Source organism: Drosophila sechellia, chromosome X (genome assembly GCF_004382195.2).
Source record: "Drosophila sechellia strain sech25 chromosome X, ASM438219v1, whole genome shotgun sequence".
NCBI classification, from domain to species: Eukaryota; Metazoa; Arthropoda; class Insecta; order Diptera; family Drosophilidae; genus Drosophila; species Drosophila sechellia.
Window position 1 is genome coordinate 21,692,077 of NC_045954.1, and position 25,708 is coordinate 21,717,784.

General features: G+C 44.3%; 5 protein-coding genes across 13 annotated transcripts; all 5 read right to left on the reverse strand.

The window, feature by feature from the left end:
• Positions 1 to 902: 902 nt before the first annotated feature.
• LOC6620716 (tektin-3) lies at positions 903 to 4,193 on the reverse strand. The gene is given in 4 exon segments (XM_032726222.1): positions 903 to 1,690; positions 1,845 to 2,432; positions 2,541 to 2,893; positions 3,517 to 4,193. Coding segments are annotated over 4 exon segments (1,800 nt in total). The 5' UTR covers positions 3,838 to 4,193; the 3' UTR covers positions 903 to 1,152.
• A 234-nt stretch (positions 4,194 to 4,427) lies between these two features.
• On the reverse strand, positions 4,428 to 6,164 carry LOC6621332 (NFU1 iron-sulfur cluster scaffold homolog, mitochondrial). The gene is made up of 3 exons (XM_032726220.1): positions 6,049 to 6,164; positions 5,733 to 5,989; positions 4,428 to 5,106 (listed from the first exon to the last, which is right to left on the reverse strand). The coding sequence occupies exons 1-3, from the start codon at positions 6,114 to 6,116 to the stop codon at positions 4,580 to 4,582; spliced, it is 852 nt and encodes a 283-aa protein (XP_032582111.1). The 5' UTR covers positions 6,117 to 6,164; the 3' UTR covers positions 4,428 to 4,579.
• A 253-nt stretch (positions 6,165 to 6,417) lies between these two features.
• On the reverse strand, positions 6,418 to 9,323 carry LOC116802279 (double-stranded RNA-specific editase 1-like). 3 transcript variants are annotated; one of them, XM_032726219.1, is made up of 5 exons: positions 9,170 to 9,262; positions 8,183 to 8,998; positions 7,686 to 8,070; positions 7,038 to 7,531; positions 6,418 to 6,985 (listed from the first exon to the last, which is right to left on the reverse strand). In XM_032726219.1, the coding sequence occupies exons 3-5, from the start codon at positions 8,035 to 8,037 to the stop codon at positions 6,788 to 6,790; spliced, it is 1,044 nt and encodes a 347-aa protein (XP_032582110.1). In that variant the 5' UTR covers positions 8,038 to 8,070; positions 8,183 to 8,998; positions 9,170 to 9,262; the 3' UTR covers positions 6,418 to 6,787. The 3 variants fall into 3 exon arrangements, with proteins under 3 accessions (XP_032582110.1, XP_032582109.1, XP_032582108.1); XM_032726218.1 differs by lacking the exon at positions 8,183 to 8,998 and having other exon boundaries at positions 7,686 to 8,025; positions 9,170 to 9,323; XM_032726217.1 differs by lacking the exon at positions 8,183 to 8,998 and having other exon boundaries at positions 9,170 to 9,323.
• A 4,346-nt stretch (positions 9,324 to 13,669) lies between these two features.
• LOC6620713 (double-stranded RNA-specific editase 1) lies at positions 13,670 to 16,381 on the reverse strand. Of its 4 annotated transcripts, none has more exons than XM_032726201.1 (4): positions 16,238 to 16,381; positions 14,734 to 15,052; positions 14,013 to 14,590; positions 13,670 to 13,960 (listed from the first exon to the last, which is right to left on the reverse strand). In XM_032726201.1, the coding sequence occupies exons 1-4, from the start codon at positions 16,298 to 16,300 to the stop codon at positions 13,763 to 13,765; spliced, it is 1,158 nt and encodes a 385-aa protein (XP_032582092.1). In that variant the 5' UTR covers positions 16,301 to 16,381; the 3' UTR covers positions 13,670 to 13,762. The 4 variants fall into 4 exon arrangements, with proteins under 4 accessions (XP_032582092.1, XP_032582091.1, XP_032582093.1 ...); XM_032726200.1 differs by having other exon boundaries at positions 14,734 to 15,097; XM_032726202.1 differs by lacking the exon at positions 16,238 to 16,381 and adding an exon at positions 15,210 to 16,045 and having other exon boundaries at positions 14,734 to 15,097.
• A 4,353-nt stretch (positions 16,382 to 20,734) lies between these two features.
• Positions 20,735 to 23,394, reverse strand: LOC116802276 (double-stranded RNA-specific editase 1-like). 4 transcript variants are annotated; one of them, XM_032726205.1, is made up of 4 exons: positions 23,262 to 23,394; positions 21,802 to 22,120; positions 21,081 to 21,658; positions 20,735 to 21,028 (listed from the first exon to the last, which is right to left on the reverse strand). In XM_032726205.1, exons 1-4 carry the CDS (start codon positions 23,322 to 23,324, stop codon positions 20,831 to 20,833), a joined length of 1,158 nt encoding a protein of 385 aa, XP_032582096.1. In that variant the 5' UTR covers positions 23,325 to 23,394; the 3' UTR covers positions 20,735 to 20,830. The 4 variants fall into 4 exon arrangements, with proteins under 4 accessions (XP_032582096.1, XP_032582095.1, XP_032582097.1 ...); XM_032726204.1 differs by having other exon boundaries at positions 21,802 to 22,165; XM_032726206.1 differs by lacking the exon at positions 23,262 to 23,394 and adding an exon at positions 22,278 to 23,069 and having other exon boundaries at positions 21,802 to 22,165.
• Positions 23,395 to 25,708: the final 2,314 nt, after the last annotated feature.

Sequence of the window (25,708 nt, forward strand, 5' to 3'; positions counted from 1 at the left end):
TGCAAGCATCGGGCGGCAAGAAGCCCGAAGGACGCGAAAGGACGATCACCACAAGCAAGTGGAGATCCTGGGAGTGGAGGAGAAGGATCCGGCGTGTCGTAAGGATCAGTGGAGTCAGTGGCCAGCAAAGGTGGTCCCAGGCCGAGCGTTGCCTCGCCCGTGGACGATACACCCTGCACCATAACATCCTAGTCCCGGCCGGGCCGACTCGTCGTCCGCGTCAAGGAGCAAGCAGTACCACGGAGGCAAGGCGTTGCAGGAGAAGCGCCGCAGGAGTAGTGAGATCTCCGAAGAAATTATATTTGAAACGGTAGAATAAACGGCTATAATAAGAACCCATTGCTTTTCCTTGGTGGGGCAATCACACAAATCATAAATTTGGTGGGACGAACGCACAAACTCTCTGAGCTACCCGCTGCAATCCGTAGCGAGCGAAATAAGAAAATCAGTTCTTCACAGCGTCTTGCTTTAAAATTATTCGGATAATCTTGCAGTTCAAGATTACTCGTGGTTTAAAACGGCTGCGGCCCACCTAAAAAATCATGGGTAGGAGCTGTCCCAAATGCAAGCTAAATTGGAAAATTCTTGTTTAATATGCCTCTTCACCGAGAAGGAATTCTTTGAGTTGCGCATTTGAAGTCAGGGACGCAATCTTCTGATTGCTGGCCGTTAAGAGAGGCGTGTTGGCGAGGTGTGTTGCTGTCGGCAGTTGGAGTCTGCGGTTGGAGTTGGTGTCTTTAGCGGTGTCGTCGTAGGCGAAGTTGGTGCCAAACAGAGAGTTGCACACTTTCACGGCCACGTTGCGACGGGCGATCTTCTTGGATCTGCCGGGGGCGTGGAACTTCTGGTTGTCCACCGTGATTCCCATTAAAAGTAATCTATCAGCAGTTCCGTTTATGTAATATAATAGACTTAAAAATTAATTTTATTCTTGCTCCTAATAATTCCGAATAATTAGTACACCTATTGTTCCGTTTGAAAGTATATCATATGTGCCAGTAAAAAGGATAACTGTGCTTCAGCGGGAGACTGCAGTTTGGCTCTTGAAGTGGACACACACAGAAATGCCAAGTTAAGAAAACAGGTGGCGGAAAAGCGAGTGGGAGTGCGGAGTCCAGAGTCCAGAGCCCGGCGTGCGGTTACGGATACGGATCAGTACTTGATCAGATTGCTGACCGGAAAGGAGCGCCGGAGACTCATGCACTTCTCTCTGTCAATGAACAGGGCATTGACCTTGTTGCGCAGATCTACCTCCAAGGTGCAGCGCGTCTTTAGTAGGCCCTGGTGGGTGGCCTCCGCCTCCATCAGCTTGTGGTGCAGCGTCTCCACGGCACCCTGGATGTCCTGCACCTCTTGGACAAGGCGGTCCTGGGCGTGGTCCTTGCACAGCTCGACGCCCTCGCGGTGGGAGCGGGCTTCCAGTCGCGTCTGGGCCACTTTTAACGGCCCGGACTTGTCCTGGATGGCCTTCTGCAGCAGGAAGAGATGCTTCTCCATGTCGAACAGCTCCTGTTGGACCTTCTGCAGGTGCAGCTGCACACGGTTCTTCGCCTCAGCCATCTCCTGCGAGCGGCGATCGAAGGCGTTGTTCGTGTTGCTCCAGAAGTCCCACACCGTGGTGGCCACCGAGTTGACCACACTCTGGGCATCGCTCCGCAGCTGGGAGAGCTTCGCGCGCTCCGCCTGGGAGCTGTGGAAACAAGGGATAGAAAAGGGTACAAGAATCTCGATTTTGGATGCGACTATGATTAGCTTTCGGCTCAATGAACGAATCACCTCTATAGGCATCCTTTACTCCTACTCCTTTAAGCTAAATAATGGGTATTCGATAGGCGAGGACTCACCGGCGGACGTGCTCGCTGCTGGCCTGCGCCCAGGACTCCTGGGTGCTGACCGAGGGATCGAACTTCTCAATGCCGCCGTAGTAGGTGATGCCGCGGCTGTGGTTGTTCAGCTGGTGGCACATGGAGTCGATGCCGAGCGAGGACTCCTTGTGCGACACATCGTCCTCGAGGAGATGCTGGGCGCCACGGCAGTCGAGGGCCTGCTTCGAGATCTTCTCGTGCAGGCCGCCCAGGCGGTCACGGGAGTTCCTCAAGTTGTTGATCTCCACGAGGAGGGCCTTCTCTACGATGTCATGCACCTTCTACGTGCCCTGGCGCGACTCACGGTGAAAGAGGCACTCCTGGGCGATGTGCAGCGGTATCTCCAGGTCGAGGAGCGCCTTGCCGCACTGCCGCTGCAGCTCGTTGATGTCCGACATCTCGGCGATCAGCTTCTCCAGCTCCGCGTTTAGCTCGTTGCGCCAGAAAGTCAGGTCAGTGATGCGCTCGCCTAGCCTTCGGCCGGCGTCCCTCTGGCCCGAGGTGGCCTTCTCGTCCGTCTCCCGCATCAGACGCACTGCGTCATTCCGCATGCGCTCCGAGAGGTTGCTGAAAGAAACGATGAATCATGCGGCTGTCCTTCTTGCAATAGTATGGTACCAGATATTCATACATACATACGTCATACGTCTTTTCAATAAGGAGCTAGCCACTTACCGATTCATGTTCGACTCGGAGTACTTGGTCATGTTGTTGTTGTACCACTCGTTGCTGGTGTACCGCGTGTAGAGAGCAGCCCGGGCGGCGTGCTGCGGATTGCGATCGAATCCGGTGACCAGGTTGGGGAATATCATTCCGTCCGTCTTCATGCCCTTGGGCAGGAAGCACTGCTTGGTCAGCTGGTTGGTCACCGGCTGCTCGGGCATATGCTTCACCTGGATTAGCTCATAGGCCATAGCCGGGCGCCACGGGTGCTTCGTGGGCGTCTGGTAGGCGGCGCCAACTCTCGGCGGGATCGAAGGCCCCATGACGGGCTCCATGCAGGGCGGAGCGCCCGCCTGGCTCCATGGCTGCAATTGAGAGTACATGACCGTGGTTGGTGGGATGGGCGATCCGCCGGATCCGGCTCCGACACCAGCCCCATTGTGACTCATCGCGGTCGAAGGTTTCGGTAATGGTATCGGTTATAAGTCGAATCGTTGGGATAGTGAAGTACTAGTAATTTGTGCCACTTGGAATTTGGACTGGGTGTTGGGAACAAACGAATGATTTCAAAAAGCACAGATACGTTCCCATTCGAGGAGTGGAGTAAACTAAACTAATCTCAGACTGTGACTCAGGGTGACAGGGCCCAGCGTTCAAAAGTGGCCTACTCCAAGTGGCATTGCAACAGAAATAAAGTAAGCTATAAAGCATAATGTGGTATGTGGCATGACTCCAGCTCGATCCATATATCGAACGAAAAAGGATAAAATGACATGGCTGATGCGATATCGAAATCAACGTGATGTCCTCCATGCAGGAAGCAGACATATAGATATGACTTCTGGGTGCCCACCTACATCTAAAGCAGCTACATCTTGGCCAGGTGCTCCACTACTTTTCAGTGCTGCTATGGTAGATGAATGCCAAGATACGAAACTACATACATACATACATAGGTGCAATGGGTAATGATATGGGTTAGTGGTACATAGGACTCCATGAGGTTCCGGTGGTCCTTGCGCTCGTTGTACTCGTTCATGTCAGCGGTGGGCCACTTGTCCAGAAGGTTGCCCTTGACCAGGCGGTGATCGAAGATGCGGTTCTCGAGGTAGGAGTGCTTGTGGAACTTGAGCACCTCCTGCCCCTTGAGCGGTGCCATGGTGCCGGCGAAACGTGAGTCCTACTCGGGGTTTGGAGCACTCACTATCGGTACACTGGATCGCAACAGCAGGTTCTTGAGCGTTTCTGGCGCCTTTTGCTGTGGATTCGGATCACTCAGATAGTGATCCTCGTTGGCCCAGCAGAGCATTGGTCGACGGACTTGATGTATTACCACTTCTCTTCCTCGGAGATCCCTTTCCTTTGGGTCTGTGAGGTCCTGCGGCTCTGGATAGAATGGTCCCAGCGCCAGCGCTCGGTGGCTTCTTCTCTGGCGGGCTTATTGATTAAACGGTAGCCTGGCAGCGGTATCGTCTGGCAATGGGTTCCTTCAACGATTTGTGGAATCGATGGCAATGACACGGGTTATTGACCCACTTGCCAATGAGGGTCAGACTGGGCCGTAGGCCCCACTGAGTTAGTTTCTCAATTATTGACCTTGCTTAGTGCCGAATTAATTAGGCTGTTGGTTTTCAATTGATTAGCTTGAAAACCCTATCCTTATCGAACCCACATTTTCAATAGTATTGAATGAATGCATTGAATAGATATTCTTAGTGGGACGTTCTTATATTCCCTTCTTTTTTAATATCTAAATATCCATTAATAAATGAGGCACCTTTTGCCATTAAAGAGGGAATTTAAAGGAGTTATTTATAAATTTAAATTTGCTCAAAGAAATTTTAACAGTTTAAACAAGTGTAAATTTCCTTTGTAACCCCAAAGATCAAAGCTCGAATATGAGTTTCTGTACATCAGTTCATGCACTAACAGTTAAGCTTAAAGCCGTAGATTTATTTAAACAATCAACTACATGTACCTTATGTATACAACTAACTATTGGCTTCACTAGAGAATTAGCACCGTAAGCAGGGACATTAAAATAAGTCCCTCTAATGGGGACCGCCGCCACTGGGCTCCTGCTGCTTGAGCGTCTTAAGGTTCTTTTCGAAGCGCTCAAACTCGCTGTCGATCATCCTGTCTGCCTCGTCGAAGACCTGCTCAACGGACTCCACCTCCGGTATGTAGAACTGCAGCATGTTCTGCACGCCGTTCTTCAGCGTCACAATGGAGCTGGGGCAGGAGGAGCAGGAGCCCTGCATCTTTAGCTTGACTACGCCGGCCTCGTAGCCCATGAAGACGATGTCGCCACCGTCCTCCTGGACGGTTGGCCGGATGCGCGTGTCCAGCAGCTCCTTGATCATCATCACCGTCTCGTCGTCATCCTCGAGAATCTCGGTGTCCGCATTGGGCTGGGCATCGTTGAGGACTGGCAAGCCGCTGGCAAAGAAGTCCATTATGACGGCAAACACCTCTGGCTTAATCAGGCTCCACTCGGCGCCCTCCTGCTTCGATATGGTGATGAAATCGGCGCCAAAGAACACGCCCTTAACGCCCTCCACGCGGAACAGCAATTTGGCTGCGGATCCAGTGATAATTGCAAATATAAGTACATTTCATTAGGATTATATAATATCAAAAATTGGAAAGTTACAAGTTATCTAAATTCTGCGACTTTGTGCGTTAAGAATTTGTAAACAGCCAGGAACGTAATAAGTAATACTCAATTTTTCATCATCAGTATATATATATACTGATAGTGCTAGTAATGTAAATTGTATTTATATATATTGATTAATTTCTAACTGAATTACCCAGGTTACATTATTTTGCACCTTTTCATTCTTTTTCAAGAATGAATATTATAAAAATGTCCAGTTTTTCCCTACACTCCCTACCAAACCAAAACTACTTCAAATTAATGAAAGCATAGTATTTTCAAATTTAAATTAGTTTGCTAAGAACACTGAAAAACGCCACCAGATCCACCTTGAGCTCTACCATTGAAGATATAGCGCTTTCTTCACAAACTGCCTACGTTTTGCATCAATTTCGGGGTCGAAGCATCAAGTATCTCTCTGCTAAAAGATAACCGCCTATTTTGGAGGAAACCAGAACTGGACCTTTACAGCAATGTGATCTTTTCGGCCACCCGAGAACCGATTTATAGGATACCCAGGGAGCCGCACGTGGATCCTTACTCACCCAAAGGACTGCTGTGGGCGGTGGTTCCGTTGGGGAAGTCGTACGTGTTCCCCTTTCCCAGGACGTCCACGCCGGGCAGGAACTTCAAGCTCTCCGGATTCGGAGTGTCCTGGGTCTGGATGAACATGCTCCTTCTGCACGCCACCGGCATCCGCAACTCTAGCAGCCCGCGTCCCGCAGACTGACCACATCCCCATTCCTGGTGACCCGCTTCGCGATGGTTACGCGTGTTAGAGATGCCCGCAAAACTGCGCACCCTGGAGAACAGCGTCAATGGGTTACTCCTGTGGGCATCGGGTGATCGTGGAGTACTTACAGTTGCCGCGACCCCAGGCGCGTGTTTCGCAGCGTATTTATAGCCGCTTGGGACAGAAATTTCGACATGTCGTTCGCTTTTGCGTTTGATAATAAAAACTAACGCTGTTCGATTAGTTTATGGTGGGAAGCCAGAATAGCCAACTAGCACGGACCAAAACCCTGCTGCGATACCGTTTTACTAAACAAATTTATAATTGGGCAACATTGAACCAATACTCGCAAGTATGAGCGCAACAAATCAGAATACACTTGACAATTTTATATTCAATACTTGTATTTATGTGTTCATGTTTTTAAAAATCAAGTAATTTACCACTCAAGACCTAAAATTAATATTGCTCTATCTAGTTAACGACAAAAAATGTAATTCACTGGTAAGCATAATTATTATTTTTATTATTTGATACCCAATCTGCCACCGAAATGCTCTTCTATGGAAGCGTTTTCACAAAAAAAAAAAAAACAAGCCAACAATGTAAAACAAAATACACGGAAAAAATTAATCAGCATTACCAAGGAACCTTGCGTTAAAATTATTCGGATAATCTTGCAGTTCAAGATTACTCGTGGTTGAAAACGGCTGCGGCCCACCTAAAAAATCATAAGTAAGAGCTGTCCCAAATGCAAGCTAAATTGGAAAATTCTTGTTTAATATGCCTCTTCACCTTCACAGAGAAGGAATTCTTAAAGCTGCGCATTTGGCGTCACAGTTGGAGTCTGCGGCTGGAGTTGGTGTCTTAAGCGCTGTCGTCATAGATGAAGTTTGTGCCGAATAGAGAGTTGCACACTTTCACGGCCACGTTGAGACGGGCGATCTTCTTGGATCTGCCGTGGGCGTGGAACTTCTGGTTGTCCACCGTGATTCCCATATGCTGCATGTAAGTGACCTTGTGCCAAGATAATCCGTAGTCCACGTAGTTGAGTCCCGGGCGCATCTGCAGGGGAATTGATTACTGACAGTCAATATAGTGAGGTAAGCTGGCCTACAATGCAAAGAATGCTCGCCGGGTGCATGGTCTCCCAGCCAAAGGGTAGCTCCGTACGCTGGGCATTGGCCGAAGCGTGCATCTCGGGTACGACATAGCCCTCGCGCTCCCACTCCGCGAACAGCTTGTAGATGGCAAACGAAGCCAGATTCAACATGGGCAGATCATCATCCGGTGCATCGGCCTCATCTTCGTTGGTATCCGTCTCCACCTTGTGAATACCGGGCGGCTTGGGGGTCATCTTTGCAATTATAAAATCGCGCCAAGCCTCCTCGCAGGCCGCGATCTTGGCTGTCATTTCCGAGGTACCCTTGCCCACGTACTGAGTCGAGTTCACAGTGACAACGGCCGTGAATCCCCCGTCGGTATTGCTGTCGATGGTGAAATCGCTGATGGTCACGCCCTTAACCTCGTTGAGGGCCATCAGAGCGTTCTTGGGGAGCATGGACTTGCGCAGCTGGCGGTTCTGTCGCAGCTTCTTGTCCCGAGTGCGTTCTACGATCGAGTTAGAAGACATATATGTTATTTTAAAAAATAAATTTAAAGTTGTTAAGTAATTTCCAGTCTGTCCTTTCATAAGAATTCTAGTGATTCCTGTGTGTGTGTGAAAAGTCTGGGAAATCTGATCACCACAGGATTTCATGCTTACCAGACGACTTCTTGGGGTTTTGGAAGATATTTATAAATGGGATCTTGCCCCCGATGCCGATGGCAATGGTACTGGAACTGGTATTTTCCTCTATAATATCGACGGACGGTTCATCGTCGACAGAGATCGGCTCCTCCTTGATTATAACTGGCAAGGGCATCTTCGAATCTGCATCCGGATTCTGGTGCTGGACGGAAGAGTTCGACACTCGAACAGGGACAGGAGCCGATGGAGGCTTCACAGCCAATAATGCGTCCGGTGGCGACTGAACAGCCACCGGAGTGGCCGGTGTCGGATATGAAGCCACCGGAGGAGACTGCTGCTCCTGGACATTGGCGGCCTGCAACGTCATTTGGATCAAAGGCTTGACGGTGGCATTGGGATTCTGCGTTTGCGAAAGAGTTAACCGATTAGTTAGCAAAGGCAACGGGCTGGTCCAGTGGGTCGACAGAAAATCGACTCCCTGGCCAACGGAAACCATCAAGTCGTCAAGTTACCCGGAAGCGTCAGGGTGGTCGGCTGGTCAACTTAAAACCATAGTTCAGGAAATAGCCATGGCCATTCCTGCGACCCAAGTGCCCCGAAACGAAGCTCTGCACCAGCGGAGCCACCTGCCCAGCGACTATGGATCTAGGGTAGGGTAACAATTCCCTCATTCATTTTAAGGGGTTAAAAACAGCAATGTCCGATTAACAAATAAATGCAGTCTTATGGTGAGTTAATTTTTCGCTAATGTATTCTGTTGCAGCGAGGTTCGAGAAAATCAAATTCTAATTCTAATACAATTTTCTCCGATATGCAAAAATAGAGTAATTTTTAATGACTAGTGCTCTATAAGTTACACAATTCTAAAATAAGTTAAATTTTTTCTTTCTATTTTAGTAAGAAACAAATCAAACACGAATTCATTTTGGACTTGGAATAGTATAGTTATGGGGATCCTTCGGTCATCGGCTGAGCTCATGGTCGTCGGCTCGTTTCGGGCACATTCGGTGGAGTGAATAGGCATTGCTATCTGACGCAAAACTAATAATTTTAGTTACAATTTCGGGTGAATCCATTTTCAGTAGCCATAAAAGTTAGCGATAACCGCAAGTCCAGCATGAATCTATCGTAGTGCTGGCCATCTCTAGCTGTTCGAAAGGACGAGCGGAGTGGAATGAGTGCAATGACCAAATGGGTGGGATACAAATGCAATGGAATTCGGACAACGATCTGCAGTGCAGACTCTGCACTTTCGATTAACCCGCTTTTAGTGGCTATTGCAAATGAGTTCACAATTGTAATGAATACACACACTTTCACTTTGTGCGCTGCAAATTATAGAAATAAAATCGAAAACTTTGTTATTTCACAAATCAAATATGGATGAGTCCAACAATGGTTTTTGTTTTCGTGATCTATTTTCACTAGGGACACATCTCTTCACAGGGGAGTTTAAACTCACACTCCTGCACACACTTGGAAAAAATGCAGATTCTTACGTAAATGCCTCCAAAGACAAATGGCTTGTTGTTTGCCGCGAGTGGACGAAGATTTCCCTCCATCTTGATTTTTTCGTTTTTGTAATTTAATTTTTCACTGTTCAAATCACAGAGATAAGCTTACTGCGCTGATGGGAAAAACCTAAATAGGGATGTAGTGCATATATCAGAATATATGTAAATATATCGATATTTGTTTCACATATTTTGAAAATCGATTCTTGTATTAAATATATTAGAGACATTTCACACTGGCCATAGTAATATAACCAAGTGAAGGGATAGAAAGACGGCGGAAAATGAGCGCAGACAACTGATTTTTTTCTAAAATAATTAACAATAATATAAAAATAACACGAAGATGCCTATTTTGAAGAAAAATTAATGCGAAAATTAAAAATTGCAACAGTATTTCTGTATTTCTTGAGAAATTTATAGCTTTTAGAGCGTGTGCATGTTAATTCCCTCAATTTTTTGTGACTGACTTACATTTGAATATAGTAAAAGAATAGTCTAAAACTCAAACCATAACCGCAACAAAATTATTAATTTAACGCACAAAATTTTTGTTATGATCGTGGTTTATTTTTTGACCACAAATGTATAGTACTTTTGAAATATTTAATCTGAAGACACTGTGCACACACGACGAGTTAGAAAATGGCAATGCAATAACGTATTAAATCGTTTTCATGACTTGCAAACACAATTTGGCAGTCCGCCGCGTGGGCAAAATCTATAAGGTTCTAATCAACGAAAAACAGAAAAGGTGTTCACACTGTTTTAACAAGAGTTTTGCGTTTCCTCAACCACAGCAATAGGAAAGTATGCGAATTTATGAAAATGAACACCGAATTAAGTGAATTAACTATCTGGGTTGGGATTAATCGCCCATTTTTTTAATATTTGTCATATATTAAACAAATATTATTATTCGTCAAAGTAAGGTAAGTTACCTGTAACTCAGATAGTGGTAGTTCGATGGAGAATTTTCGACATTCTTTTTGCACATCTATAGAAAGTGCCAAGAGAAATAATTTTCAGAAAAAATGGTAACATTTTTGAAAAGGGTTGGCATGGCAGTTTTGGACAAACTTGCTGCATCAACTGCTCTAGAATCTGGAGCATAAGTCTCAACGCCCTGACTTTTTATAGTTCCTCAGATCTAGAAATTCATACGGACGGAAATGGACAGATCGCGGATTTTATTATTTTACGAAAATTGAAGCAGTATTGAAGCGCTGCATAGGCATACAGGCTTAGTCCCAACTAGCCTTTAAGGTTCGCGAGGACAGAAGACCATGGGACAGCACGACTCGTTTTGTGATCCTGGACTACAGAGAACTCAATACACACATATATACACTACATCACTACACTAAACTACAGATCTATGTTTAAATTGGGATATCTGAAATAAAATGGTAAAATTTTTTAACTGAGATCCACCCAAATAAAACGCCTCTAAGAGAAGGAATTGAACAACATTGTAGTGTAGCACATATTTTAACAACATTCTTAACGAGAAAACTTAGACAGCATTTTTAATATAATTGTTTTTTACGCGTTTCCACATGTGCACATATACACATGTGACAATTTGAATTTTAAAATTAAATAAGAAGAAAGGCATTTTTTTAAATAAAAAGACATGAAAATAACTTTAAATTTTTCGAACTACAATTACGCTTAATGCGCGTGCGCATTTAAAACAATTTAAAATGCAGTGTTCACTAATTAGTTTAAACTCGAAAATGTTTTGATATAATTGAGTAATTGAAATTCTACGGGAAACAACAACGAAAAGAAAGAGGTTTGTGGGTCGGAAACCAGAATACCCAACTAGCACGGACCCAAACCGTGCTGCGATACACTGACAAAATTTCGTCAGAAACACACTCTCCTCCCGGACAAACTTCAGGGTCAATGGCTTTACCCTACATTCTACCAACCATCCGGATGACAGACAACACGAGGGGGCGCCGATCCTTGCTAGATCAAATATCTCTCATCGCCACTCTATCTCAAAATCATATCCAGGAAGTAACTATTCAGCTGACTGCAAGCAGAGGAAACTTTAATGTTGCCTTAATATACTGCCCTCCGACACTTAGATGGACAGATGCCATTGCTGGGCAGTTCATCACACACAATTGGAGAAGCCACATGCTACCCCCACCGTGCAACTGCCTCTCCAAGTGCCATAGATTTTGGGATCTCCAAAGGCTTTAGACAGCAACTAATCAGGGTGAAAGTGCTGACAGAACTGTTATGTGACCATCATCTGCCATTGATTGAAGACGCCCAATCATTTAGAAGTGTTAAAAAAATGCTGTCTCCACAAGCGAGAATTCGGATCGTTAAAGAACACATCGAGGCTACTGTAGAACTCAACATTTCCATTGACACTTTGCAGTAGGCTGGAAGCGTACGTCGACTACTTCACATCGGCGATCATTGAAGCTGCAAGGCAGGCTACACCAAGTTGGTCTCACGGCCATAAGGAGGCCTGCCATTTTAAGCTTGGAGGCTAGGGACTTGCTTAGCCACAAAAGACGCCTCAGAAGACAATACACCGCGACAGGAGATCCTAGCATTTACCAGCAATATTCATACTCCGACGCTCAGACACGCCCTATACCTTACCGCATAAGGTAATGATGCAACTAAAGGCTTTCCAGCCAAAAAAAAACCCTGGTTACTATGGCATAGACAACCGAACTGCGAAATTTCTATCACGCAAAGGAGTGCTTGCTCTTGTGAAAATATTTAATGCTATGCTAAGATTAGATAATTTTCCCAGGCAATGAAAACGTGCGCGCATTGTAATGATCCCCAAAGCTGGAAAGTCACCAACACAGATCGACTCATATCGCCCGATAATCCTGCTACCAACTTTCTCCAAAGTTTTTGAGAGAATTTTGCTTACCCGCTTGATGGAACTGCCGGAGGTAGGTAACACATCCCACAAGAACTAGCTTTGAACAGTCGGCGAATTTTTGGACGTGAAACAAGCGTTTGATAAGGTGTGGCATGAAGGTCTGCTATATAAAATCAAAGATCTCCTCCGAGCAGCCTATTATGCCATCCTCAGCTCCTTCATCGCTGATCGGCCCTTCGATGTTGCTGTACGAAACTGTCGGTCAAGCCTGGAACACATTCATGCAGGGGTTTCACAGGGAAGTGTGCTTGGACCCTTCCCGTATACCCTGTACACTGCTGACATGCCAACTCCCGTCAACGACACCGATGAAGCCTCCCCTGCTCAGCTGCTCCTGGCCACCTACACTGATGACACCGCCATTCTTGCGTCGCACTCATCCTTTCAATTCAGCCCAATGCAGTTCAGGAATGGCTGCTGCAATCGAGCGATGGACTGGTAAATGGGACAAATCCATTACATTCACTAAGTCGGCCTGTGTCACATTTACCCTGCGACCTCAAACATGCCTAGGTCTTCTCTTTGACGGAAATACCATTGACCACGTCTCATCCCACTGCTACTTCGGAGTTGACCTTGATGGACGCTGAGTTGAAAAGCCCATATCACGGCAGTTAGAGCCAAATCCTCATGGAAGCTGAAAAAGCTGGACAGGCTTTTCCACTCAAGCAACCTCCATATGGCAGTTAAGGCTCCCTTAATAAAAGCCATATTAGGTCCAACACTGACCTACGCAATCCAAGTGTGGAGTGTGCCTCCGGGACTCAGCTCAATGGGCTTGGAGTAATACAATCGCGAGCGGCATGACATGCATCTGGGCTACCCTAGTATGTGAGCAACCGAGTCATCGAAAAGGATTTAAAAGTTGTCTCACTGGGAGACCAAATTAACTTCCACAGCAGCCGATATGCCGACAGACTTAGCGCCCACCCGAACTATTTGGCGAATCTTTCCCCCTATTTTACATTTGTATACATTATAGTTAAGGAACAGTATCCATAATATTATCTTTTAAGCAACACATTAAGTTCATAAGTTCAGAATAATAAGAGATTTCAAAAAAAAAAAAAACATTCTTCGTGTTGATTCTGTATGAGTATGAACACAAGAAATCAAAATGCACTTTACAATTTTATATTCAATGCTTATATTTATGTCTTCATGTTTTAAAAAATCAAGTAATTATACCACCCAAGACCTAACATTAATTTAGTTTAATCTAGATAACGACAAAAAATTTAATTCACTGGTAAGCATAATTATTATTTGATACCCAATCTGCCACCGAAATGCTCTTCTGTGGAAGCGTTTTCAAAAAAAAAAACAACAAGCCAACAGTGTATAACAAAATACACGGAAAAAATTAATCAGCATTACCAAGGAACCTTGCGTTAAAATTATTCGGATAATCTTGCAGTTCAAGATTACTCGTGGTTGAAAACGGATGTGGCCCACCTAAAAAATCATAAGTAAGAGCTGTCCCAAATGCAAGCTAAATTGGTAAATTCTTGTTTAATATGCCTCTTCACCTTCACAGAGAAGGAATTCTTTGAGTTGCGCATTTGAAGTCAGGGACGCAATCTTCTGATTGCTGGCCGTTAAGAGAGGCGTGTTGGCGAGGTGTGTTGCTGTCGGCAGTTGGAGTTGGTGTCTTAAGCGGTGTCGCCGTAGGCGAAGTTTGTGCCGAACAGAGAGTTGCACACTTTCACGGCCACGTTGCGACGGGCGATCTTCTTGGATCTGCCGTGAGCGTGGAATTCCTGGTTGTCCACCGTGATTCCCAGATGCTGCATGCCGTTGGTCTTGTCGCCAGATGACCCGTAGTCCACGTAGCTGAGTCCTGGTCGCATCTGCAGGGAAATTGATTACTGACAGTGAATATAGTGAGGTGGGCTGGCCTACAATGCAAAGAATGGTCGCCGGGTGCATGGTCTCCCAGCCAGAGGGTAGCTCCGTACGCACTGGCGGCTTCTTTGGCTCCTTCGGCGCGGCGGGAACTGGAGTTCCGGCATCCCCTCCGGCCTGCTGGGCAGCATTGGCCGAAGGGTGCATGTCGGGTACGACATAGCCCTCGCGCTCCCACTCCGCGAACAGCTTGTAGATGGCAAACGAAGCCAGATTCAACATGGGCAGATCATCATCCGGTGCATCGGCCTCATCCTCGTTAGTGTCTATTGGCTCCGCACCTAACTCCACCTGGTGAATACGGGGAGGCTTAGGCGTCATCTTCGCAATTATAAAATCGCGCCAAGCCTTCTCGCAGGCCGCGTTCTTGGCTGTCATCTTTGAGGTACCCTTGCCCTCGTACTGATTGGAGTTCACAGTGACAACGGCCGTGAATCCCCCGTCGGTATTGCTGTCGATGGTGAAATCGCTGATGGTCACGCCCTTAACCTCGTTGAGGGCCATCAGAGCGTTCTTGGGGAGCATGGACTTGCGCAGCTGGCGGTTCTGTCGCAGCTTCTTGTCCCGAGTGCGTTCTACGATCGAGTTAAAAGACATATATGTTATTGTATAAATGTTAAGTAATTTCCAGTCTGTCCTTTCATAAGAACTCTAGTGATTCGTGTGTGTGTGCGATAAAAGTCTGGGAAAACTGATCACCAAAGAATTCCACGCTTACCAGACGACTTCTTGCGCTTTTGGAAGATCTTTTTAAATGGGATCTTGCCCCCGATGCAGCTGGCACTGGTACTGGCACTGGTATTGTCCTCTATAATGTCGACGGACGGTTCATCGTCGACAGAGATCGGCTCCTCCTTGATGATAACTGGCAAGGCCAGCTTCGAGGCGATGGCGTCCGCATCCGGATTTTGCTGTTGGACGGACGAGTTCGGCACTTGAACGGGGACAGGAGTCGATGGCTGCTGAACAGCCACCGGAGTGGCCGGTGTCGGATATGAAGCCACCGGAGGAGACTGCTGCTCCTGGACATTGGCGGCCTGCAACGGCATTTGGATCAAAGGCTTGACGGTGGCATTGGGATTCTGCGTTTGCGAAAGAGTTAACCGATTAGTTAGCAAAGGCAACGGGCTGGTCCAGTGGGTCGACAGAAAAGCGACTCGCTGGCCAACGGAAACCATCAAGTCGTCAAGTTACCCGGAAGCGTCAGGGTGGTCGGCTGGTCAACTTAAAACCATAGTTCAGGAAATAGCCATGGCCATTCCTGCGACCCAAGTGCCCCGAAACGAAGCTCTGCACCAGCGGAGCCACCTGCCCAGCGACTGTGGATCTAGGGTAGGGTAACAATTCCCTCATTCATTTTAAGGGGTTAAAAACAGCAAAGTCCGATTAACAAATAAATGCAGTCTTATGGTGAGTTAATTTTTCGCTAATGTATTCTGTTGCAGCGAGGTTCGAGAAAATCAAATTCTTATTCTAATACAATTTTCTCCGATATGCAAAAATAGAGTAATTTTTAATGACTAGTGCTCTATAAGTTACAAAATTCTAAAATAAGTTAAATTTTTTCTTTCTATTTTAGTAAGAAACAAATCAAACACGAATTCATTTTGGACTTGGAATAGTATAGTTATGGGGATCCTTCGGTCATCGGCTGAGCTCATGGTCGTCGGCTCGTTTCGGGCACATTCGGTGGAGTGAATAGGCATTGCTATCTGACGCAAAACTAATAATTTTAGTTACAATTTCGGGTGAATCCATTTTCAGTAGCCATAAAAGTTAGCGATAACCGCAAGTCCAGCATGAATCTATCGTAGTGCTGGCCATCTCTAGCTGTTCGAAAGGACGAGCGGAGTGGAATGAGTGCAATGACCAAATGGGTGGGATACAAATGCAATGGAAGAGGTGGTGGTGGGCTGGAGGGTGCATTGTGGATGCTGGTGGAATTCGGACAACGATCTGCAGTGCAGACTCTGCACTTTCGATTAACCCGCTTTTAGTGGCTATTGCAAATGAGTTCACAATTGTAATGAATACACACTTTCACTTTGTGCGCTGCAAATTATAGAAATAAAATCGAAAACTTTGTTATTTCACAATCAAATATGGATGAGTCCAACAATGGTTTTTGTTTTCGTGATCTATTTTCACTAGGGACACATCTCTTCACAGGGGAGTTTAAACTCACACTCCTGCACACACTTGGAAAAAATGCAGATTCTTACGTAAATGCCTCCAAAGACAAATGGCTTGTTGTTTGCCGCGAGTGGACGAAGATTTCCCTCCATCTTGATTTTTTCGTTTTTGTAATTTAATTTTTCACTGTTCAAATCACAGAGATAAGCTTACTGCGCTGATGGGAAAAACCTAAATAGGGATGTAATGCATATATCAGAATATATGTAAATATATCGATATTTGTTTCACATATTTTGAAAATCGATTCTTGTATTAAATATATTAGAGACATTTCACACTGGCCATAGTAATATAACCAAGTGAAGGGATAGAAAGACGGCGGAAAATGAGCGCAGACAACTGATTTTTTTCTAAAATAATTAACAATAATATAAAAATAACACGAAGATGCCTATTTTGAAGAAAAATTAATGCGAAAATTAAAAATTGCAACAGTATTTCTGTATTTCTTGAGAAATTTATAGCTTTTAGAGCGTGTGCATGTTAATTCCCTCAATTTTTTGTGACTGACTTACATTTGAATATAGTAAAAGAATAGTCTAAAACTCAAACCATAACCGCAACAAAATTATTAATTTAACGCACAAAATTTTTGTTATGATCGTGGTTTATTTTTTGACCACAAATGTATAGTACTTTTGAAATATTTAAGCTGAAGACACTGTGCACACACGACGAGTTAGAAAATGGCAATGCAATAACGTATTAAATCGTTTTCATGACTTGCAAACACAATTTGGCAGTCCGCCGCGTGGGCAAAATCTATAAGGTTCTAATCAACGAAAAACAGAAAAGGTGTTCACACTGTTTTAACAAGAGTTTTGCGTTTCCTCAACCACAGCAATAGGAAAGTATGCGAATTTATGAAAATGAACACCGAATTAAGTGAATTAACTATCTGGGTTGGGATTAATCGCCCATTTTTTTAATATTTGTCATATATTAAACAAATATTATTATTCGTCAAAGTAAGGTAAGTTACCTGTAACTCAGATAGTGGTAGTTCGATGGAGAATTTTCGACATTCTTTTTGCACATCTATAGAAAGTGCCAAGAGAAATAATTTTCAGAAAAAAATGGTAACATTTTTGAAAAGGGTTGGCATGGCAGTTTTGGACAAACTTGCTGCATCAACTGCTCTAGAATCTGGAGCATAAGTCTCAACGCCCTGACTTTTTATAGTTCCTCAGATCTAGAAATTCATACGGACGGAAATGGACAGATCGCGGATTTTATTATTTTACGAAAATTGAAGCAGTATTGAAGCGCTGCATAGGCATACAGGCTTAGCCCAACTAGCCTTTAAGGTTCGCGAGGACAAAAGACCATGGGACAGCACGACTCGTTTTGTGATCCTGGACTACAGAGAACTCAATACACACATATATACACTACATCACTACACTAAACTACAGATCTATGTTTAAATTGGGATATCTGAAATAAAATGGTAAAATTTTTTAACTGAGATCCACCCAAATAAAACGCCTCTAAGAGAAGGAATTGAACAACATTGTAGTGTAGCACATATTTTAACAACATTCTTAACGAGAAAACTTAGACAGCATTTTTAATATAATTGTTTTTTACGCGTTTCCACATGTGCACATATACACATGTGACAATTTGAATTTTAAAATTAAATAAGAAGAAAGGCATTTTTTTAAATAAAAAGACATGAAAATAACTTTAAATTTTTCGAACTACAATTACGCTTAATGCGCGTGCGCATTTAAAACAATTTAAAATGCAGTGTTCACTAATTAGTTTAAACTCGAAAATGTTTTGATATAATTGAGTAATTGAAATTCTACGGGAAACAACAACGAAAAGAAAGAGGTTTGTGGGTCGGAAACCAGAATACCCAACTAGCACGGACCCAAACCGTGCTGCGATACACTGACAAAATTTCGTCAGAAACACACTCTCCTCCCGGACAAACTTCAGGGTCAATGGCTTTACCCTACATTCTACCAACCATCCGGATGACAGACAACACGAGGGGGCGCCGATCCTTGCTAGATCAAATATCTCTCATCGCCACTCTATCTCAAAATCATATCCAGGAAGTAACTATTCAGCTGACTGCAAGCAGAGGAAACTTTAATGTTGCCTTAATATACTGCCCTCCGACACTTAGATGGACAGATGCCATTGCTGGGCAGTTCATCACACACAATTGGAGAAGCCACATGCTACCCCCACCGTGCAACTGCCTCTCCAAGTGCCATAGATTTTGGGATCTCCAAAGGCTTTAGACAGCAACTAATCAGGGTGAAAGTGCTGACAGAACTGTTATGTGACCATCATCTGCCATTGATTGAAGACGCCCAATCATTTAGAAGTGTTAAAAAAATGCTGTCTCCACAAGCGAGAATTCGGATCGTTAAAGAACACATCGAGGCTACTGTAGAACTCAACATTTCCATTGACACTTTGCAGTAGGCTGGAAGCGTACGTCGACTACTTCACATCGGCGATCATTGAAGCTGCAAGGCAGGCTACACCAAGTTGGTCTCACGGCCATAAGGAGGCCTGCCATTTTAAGCTTGGAGGCTAGGGACTTGCTTAGCCACAAAAGACGCCTCAGAAGACAATACACCGCGACAGGAGATCCTAGCATTTACCAGCAATATTCATACTCCGACGCTCAGACACGCCCTATACCTTACCGCATAAGGTAATGATGCAACTAAAGGCTTTCCAGCCAAAAAAAAACCCTGGTTACTATGGCATAGACAACCGAACTGCGAAATTTCTATCACGCAAAGGAGTGCTTGCTCTTGTGAAAATATTTAATGCTATGCTAAGATTAGATAATTTTCCCAGGCAATGAAAACGTGCGCGCATTGTAATGATCCCCAAAGCTGGAAAGTCACCAACACAGATCGACTCATATCGCCCGATAATCCTGCTACCAACTTTCTCCAAAGTTTTTGAGAGAATTTTGCTTACCCGCTTGATGGAACTGCCGGAGGTAGGTAACACATCCCACAAGAACTAGCTTTGAACAGTCGGCGAATTTTTGGACGTGAAACAAGCGTTTGATAAGGTGTGGCATGAAGGTCTGCTATATAAAATCAAAGATCTCCTCCGAGCAGCCTATTATGCCATCCTCAGCTCCTTCATCGCTGATCGGCCCTTCGATGTTGCTGTACGAAACTGTCGGTCAAGCCTGGAACACATTCATGCAGGGGTTTCACAGGGAAGTGTGCTTGGACCCTTCCCGTATACCCTGTACACTGCTGACATGCCAACTCCCGTCAACGACACCGATGAAGCCTCCCCTGCTCAGCTGCTCCTGGCCACCTACACTGATGACACCGCCATTCTTGCGTCGCACTCATCCTTTCAATTCAGCCCAATGCAGTTCAGGAATGGCTGCTGCAATCGAGCGATGGACTGGTAAATGGGACAAATCCATTACATTCACTAAGTCGGCCTGTGTCACATTTACCCTGCGACCTCAAACATGCCTAGGTCTTCTCTTTGACGGAAATACCATTGACCACGTCTCATCCCACTGCTACTTCGGAGTTGACCTTGATGGACGCTGAGTTGAAAAGCCCATATCACGGCAGTTAGAGCCAAATCCTCATGGAAGCTGAAAAAGCTGGACAGGCTTTTCCACTCAAGCAACCTCCATATGGCAGTTAAGGCTCCCTTAATAAAAGCCATATTAGGTCCAACACTGACCTACGCAATCCAAGTGTGGAGTGTGCCTCCGGGACTCAGCTCAATGGGCTTGGAGTAATACAATCGCGAGCGGCATGACATGCATCTGGGCTACCCTAGTATGTGAGCAACCGAGTCATCGAAAAGGATTTAAAAGTTGTCCCACTGGGAGACCAAATTAACTTCCACAGCAGCCGATATGCCGACAGACTTAGCGCCCACCCGAACTATTTGGCGAATCTTTCCCCCTATTTTACATTTGTATACATTATAGTTAAGGAACAGTATCCATAATATTATCTTTTAAGCAACACATTAAGTTCATAAGTTCAGAATAATAAGAGATTTCAAAAAAAAAAAAAACATTCTTCGTGTTGATTCTGTATGAGTATGAACACAAGAAATCAAAATGCACTTTACAATTTTATATTCAATGCTTATATTTATGTCTTCATGTTTTAAAAAATCAAGTAATTATACCACCCAAGACCTAACATTAATTTAGTTTAATCTAGATAACGACAAAAAATTTAATTCACTGGTAAGCATAATTATTATTTGATACCCAATCTGCCACCGAAATGCTCTTCTGTGGAAGCGTTTTCAAAAAAAAAAACAACAAGCCAACAGTGTATAACAAAATACACGGAAAAAATTTATCAGCATTACCAAGGAACCTTGCGTTAAAATTATTCGGATAATCTTGCAGTTCAAGATTACTCGTGGTTGAAAACGGATGTGGCCCACCTAAAAAATCATAAGTAAGAGCTGTCCCAAATGCAAGCTAAATTGGTAAATTCTTGTTTAATATGCCTCTTCACCTTCACAGAGAAGGAATTCTTTGAGTTGCGCATTTGAAGTCAGGGACGCAATCTTCTGATTGCTGGCCGTTAAGAGAGGCGTGTTGGCGAGGTGTGTTGCTGTCGGCAGTTGGAGTTGGTGTCTTAAGCGGTGTCGCCGTAGGCGAAGTTTGTGCCGAACAGAGAGTTGCACACTTTCACGGCCACGTTGCGACGGGCGATCTTCTTGGATCTGCCGTGAGCGTGGAATTCCTGGTTGTCCACCGTGATTCCCAGATGCTGCATGCCGTTGGTCTTGTCGCCAGATGACCCGTAGTCCACGTAGCTGAGTCCTGGTCGCATCTGCAGGGAAATTGATTACTGACAGTGAATATAGTGAGGTGGGCTGGCCTACAATGCAAAGAATGGTCGCCGGGTGCATGGTCTCCCAGCCAGAGGGTAGCTCCGTACGCACTGGCGGCTTCTTTGGCTCCTTCGGCGCGGCGGGAACTGGAGTTCCGGCATCCCCTCCGGCCTGCTGGGCAGCATTGGCCGAAGGGTGCATGTCGGGTACGACATAGCCCTCGCGCTCCCACTCCGCGAACAGCTTGTAGATGGCAAACGAAGCCAGATTCAACATGGGCAGATCATCATCCGGTGCATCGGCCTCATCCTCGTTAGTGTCTATTGGCTCCGCACCTAACTCCACCTGGTGAATACGGGGAGGCTTAGGCGTCATCTTCGCAATTATAAAATCGCGCCAAGCCTTCTCGCAGGCCGCGTTCTTGGCTGTCATCTTTGAGGTACCCTTGCCCTCGTACTGATTGGAGTTCACAGTGACAACGGCCGTGAATCCCCCGTCGGTATTGCTGTCGATGGTGAAATCGCTGATGGTCACGCCCTTAACCTCGTTGAGGGCCATCAGAGCGTTCTTGGGGAGCATGGACTTGCGCAGCTGGCGGTTCTGTCGCAGCTTCTTGTCCCGAGTGCGTTCTACGATCGAGTTAAAAGACATATATGTTATTGTATAAATGTTAAGTAATTTCCAGTCTGTCCTTTTATAAGAACTCTAGTGATTCGTGTGTGTGTGCGATAAAAGTCTGGGAAAACTGATCACCAAAGAATTCCACGCTTACCAGACGACTTCTTGCGCTTTTGGAAGATCTTTTTAAATGGGATCTTGCCCCCGATGCAGCTGGCACTGGTACTGGCACTGGTATTGTCCTCTATAATGTCGACGGACGGTTCATCGTCGACAGAGATCGGCTCCTCCTTGATGATAACTGGCAAGGCCAGCTTCGAGGCGATGGCGTCCGCATCCGGATTTTGCTGTTGGACGGACGAGTTCGGCACTTGAACGGGGACAGGAGTCGATGGCTGCTGAACAGCCACCGGAGTGGCCGGTGTCGGATATGAAGCCACCGGAGGAGACTGCTGCTCCTGGACATTGGCGGCCTGCAACGGCATTTGGATCAAAGGCTTGACGGTGGCATTGGGATTCTGCGTTTGCGAAAGAGTTAACCGATTAGTTAGCAAAGGCAACGGGCTGGTCCAGTGGGTCGACAGAAAAGCGACTCGCTGGCCAACGGAAACCATCAAGTCGTCAAGTTACCCGGAAGCGTCAGGGTGGTCGGCTGGTCAACTTAAAACCATAGTTCAGGAAATAGCCATGGCCATTCCTGCGACCCAAGTGCCCCGAAACGAAGCTCTGCACCAGCGGAGCCACCTGCCCAGCGACTGTGGATCTAGGGTAGGGTAACAATTCCCTCATTCATTTTAAGGGGTTAAAAACACCAAAGTCCGATTAACAAATAAATGCAGTCTTATGGTGAGTTAATTTTTCGCTAATGTATTCTGTTGCAGCGAGGTTCGAGAAAATCAAATTCTAATTCTAATACAATTTTCTCCGATATGCAAAAATAGAGTAATTTTTAATGACTAGTGCTCTATAAGTTACAAAATTCTAAAATAAGTTAAATTTTTTCTTTCTATTTTAGTAAGAAACAAATCAAACACGAATTCATTTTGGACTTGGAATAGTATAGTTATGGGGATCCTTCGGTCATCGGCTGAGCTCATGGTCGTCGGCTCGTTTCGGGCACATTCGGTGGAGTGAATAGGCATTGCTATCTGACGCAAAACTAATAATTTTAGTTACAATTTCGGGTGAATCCATTTTCAGTAGCCATAAAAGTTAGCGATAACCGCAAGTCCAGCATGAATCTATCGTAGTGCTGGCCATCTCTAGCTGTTCGAAAGGACGAGCGGAGTGGAATGAGTGCAATGACCAAATGGGTGGGATACAAATGCAATGGAATTCGGACAACGATCTGCAGTGCAGACTCTGCACTTTCGATTAACCCGCTTTTAGTGGCTATTGCAAATGAGTTCACAATTGTAATGAATACACACTTTCACTTTGTGCGCTGCAAATTATAGAAATAAAATCGAAAACTTTGTTATTTCACAATCAAATATGGATGAGTCCAACAATGGTTTTTGTTTTCGTGATCTATTTTCACTAGGGACACATCTCTTCACAGGGGAGTTTAAACTCACACTCCTGCACACACTTGGAAAAAATGCAGATTCTTACGTAAATGCCTCCAAAGACAAATGGCTTGTTGTTTGCCGCGAGTGGACGAAGATTTCCCTCCATCTTGATTTTTTCGTTTTTGTAATTTAATTTTTCACTGTTCAAATCACAGAGATAAGCTTGCTGCGCTGATGGGAAAAACCTAAATAGGGATGTAATGCATATATCAGAATATATGTAAATATATCGATATTTGTTTCACATATTTTGAAAATCGATTCTTGTATTAAATATATTAGAGACATTTCACACTGGCCATAGTAATATAACCAAGTGAAGGGATAGAAAGACGGCGGAAAATGAGCGCAGACAACTGATTTTTTTCTAAAATAATTAACAATAATATAAAAATAACACGAAGATGCCTATTTTGAAGAAAAATTAATGCGAAAATTAAAAATTGCAACAGTATTTCTGTATTTCTTAAGAAATTTATAGCTTTTAGAGCGTGTGCATGTTAATTCCCTCAATTTTTTGTGACTGACTTACATTTGAATATAGTAAAAGAATAGTCTAAAACTCAAACCATAACCGCAACAAAATTATTAATTTAACGCACAAAATTTTTGTTATGATCGTGGTTTATTTTTTGACCACAAATGTATAGTACTTTTGAAATATTTAAGCTGAAGACACTGTGCACACACGACGAGTTAGAAAATGGCAATGCAATAACGTATTAAATCGTTTTCATGACTTGCAAACACAATTTGGCAGTCCGCCGCGTGGGCAAAATCTATAAGGTTCTAATCAACGAAAAACAGAAAAGGTGTTCACACTGTTTTAACAAGAGTTTTGCGTTTCCTCAACCACAGCAATAGGAAAGTATGCGAATTTATGAAAATGAACACCGAATTAAGTGAATTAACTATCTGGGTTGGGATTAATCGCCCATTTTTTTAATATTTGTCATATATTAAACAAATATTATTATTCGTCAAAGTAAGGTAAGTTACCTGTAACTCAGATAGTGGTAGTTCGATGGAGAATTTTCGACATTCTTTTTGCACATCTATAGAAAGTGCCAAGAGAAATAATTTTCAGAAAAAAATGGTAACATTTTTGAAAAGGGTTGGCATGGCAGTTTTGGACAAACTTGCTGCATCAACTGCTCTAGAATCTGGAGCATAAGTCTCAACGCCCTGACTTTTTATAGTTCCTCAGATCTAGAAATTCATACGGACGGAAATGGACAGATCGCGGATTTTATTATTTTACGAAAATTGAAGCAGTATTGAAGCGCTGCATAGGCATACAGGCTTAGCCCAACTAGCCTTTAAGGTTCGCGAGGACAAAAGACCATGGGACAGCACGACTCGTTTTGTGATCCTGGACTACAGAGAACTCAATACACACATATATACACTACATCACTACACTAAACTACAGATCTATGTTTAAATTGGGATATCTGAAATAAAATGGTAAAATTTTTTAACTGAGATCCACCCAAATAAAACGCCTCTAAGAGAAGGAATTGAACAACATTGTAGTGTAGCACATATTTTAACAACATTCTTAACGAGAAAACTTAGACAGCATTTTTAATATAATTGTTTTTTACGCGTTTCCACATGTGCACATATACACATGTGACAATTTGAATTTTAAAATTAAATAAGAAGAAAGGCATTTTTTTAAATAAAAAGACATGAAAATAACTTTAAATTTTTCGAACTACAATTACGCTTAATGCGCGTGCGCATTTAAAACAATTTAAAATGCAGTGTTCACTAATTAGTTTAAACTCGAAAATGTTTTGATATAATTGAGTAATTGAAATTCTACGGGAAACAACAACGAAAAGAAAGAGGTTTGTGGGTCGGAAACCAGAATACCCAACTAGCACGGACCCAAACCGTGCTGCGATACACTGACAAAATTTCGTCAGAAACACACTCTCCTCCCGGACAAACTTCAGGGTCAATGGCTTTACCCTACATTCTACCAACCATCCGGATGACAGACAACACGAGGGGGCGCCGATCCTTGCTAGATCAAATATCTCTCATCGCCACTCTATCTCAAAATCATATCCAGGAAGTAACTATTCAGCTGACTGCAAGCAGAGGAAACTTTAATGTTGCCTTAATATACTGCCCTCCGACACTTAGATGGACAGATGCCATTGCTGGGCAGTTCATCACACACAATTGGAGAAGCCACATGCTACCCCCACCGTGCAACTGCCTCTCCAAGTGCCATAGATTTTGGGATCTCCAAAGGCTTTAGACAGCAACTAATCAGGGTGAAAGTGCTGACAGAACTGTTATGTGACCATCATCTGCCATTGATTGAAGACGCCCAATCATTTAGAAGTGTTAAAAAAATGCTGTCTCCACAAGCGAGAATTCGGATCGTTAAAGAACACATCGAGGCTACTGTAGAACTCAACATTTCCATTGACACTTTGCAGTAGGCTGGAAGCGTACGTCGACTACTTCACA

Excerpts from the sequence above, each read along its gene's own strand:
- LOC6621332 (XM_032726220.1), bottom strand. The coding sequence starts at position 6,116 with ATGTCGAAATTTCTGTCCCAAGCGGCTATAAATACGCTGCGAAACACG. Across the intron at positions 5,990-6,048 it reads CGCCTGGGGTCGCGGCAACT|GGTGCGCAGTTTTGCGGGCA; the intron begins GTAAGTACTCCA and ends GCTGTTCTCCAG. Across the intron at positions 5,107-5,732 it reads CGCCCACAGCAGTCCTTTGG|CCAAATTGCTGTTCCGCGTG; the intron begins GTGAGTAAGGAT and ends CTGGATCCGCAG.
- LOC116802279 (XM_032726217.1), bottom strand. The coding sequence starts at position 9,232 with ATGGAGGGAAATCTTCGTCCACTCGCGGCAAACAACAAGCCATTTGTC. Across the intron at positions 8,071-9,169 it reads TTGTCTTTGGAGGCATTTAC|AATCCCAATGCCACCGTCAA; the intron begins GTAAGAATCTGC and ends TCGCAAACGCAG. Across the intron at positions 6,986-7,037 it reads CGGCGAGCATTCTTTGCATT|ATGCGCCCGGGACTCAACTA; the intron begins GTAGGCCAGCTT and ends ATTCCCCTGCAG.
- LOC6620713 (XM_032726199.1), bottom strand. The coding sequence starts at position 15,193 with ATGGTTTCCGTTGGCCAGCGAGTCGCTTTTCTGTCGACCCACTGGACC. Across the intron at positions 14,591-14,733 it reads AAAGCGCAAGAAGTCGTCTG|AACGCACTCGGGACAAGAAG; the intron begins GTAAGCGTGGAA and ends ACTCGATCGTAG. Across the intron at positions 13,961-14,012 it reads CGGCGACCATTCTTTGCATT|ATGCGACCAGGACTCAGCTA; the intron begins GTAGGCCAGCCC and ends ATTTCCCTGCAG.
- LOC116802276 (XM_032726203.1), bottom strand. The coding sequence starts at position 22,261 with ATGGTTTCCGTTGGCCAGCGAGTCGCTTTTCTGTCGACCCACTGGACC. Across the intron at positions 21,659-21,801 it reads AAAGCGCAAGAAGTCGTCTG|AACGCACTCGGGACAAGAAG; the intron begins GTAAGCGTGGAA and ends ACTCGATCGTAG. Across the intron at positions 21,029-21,080 it reads CGGCGACCATTCTTTGCATT|ATGCGACCAGGACTCAGCTA; the intron begins GTAGGCCAGCCC and ends ATTTCCCTGCAG.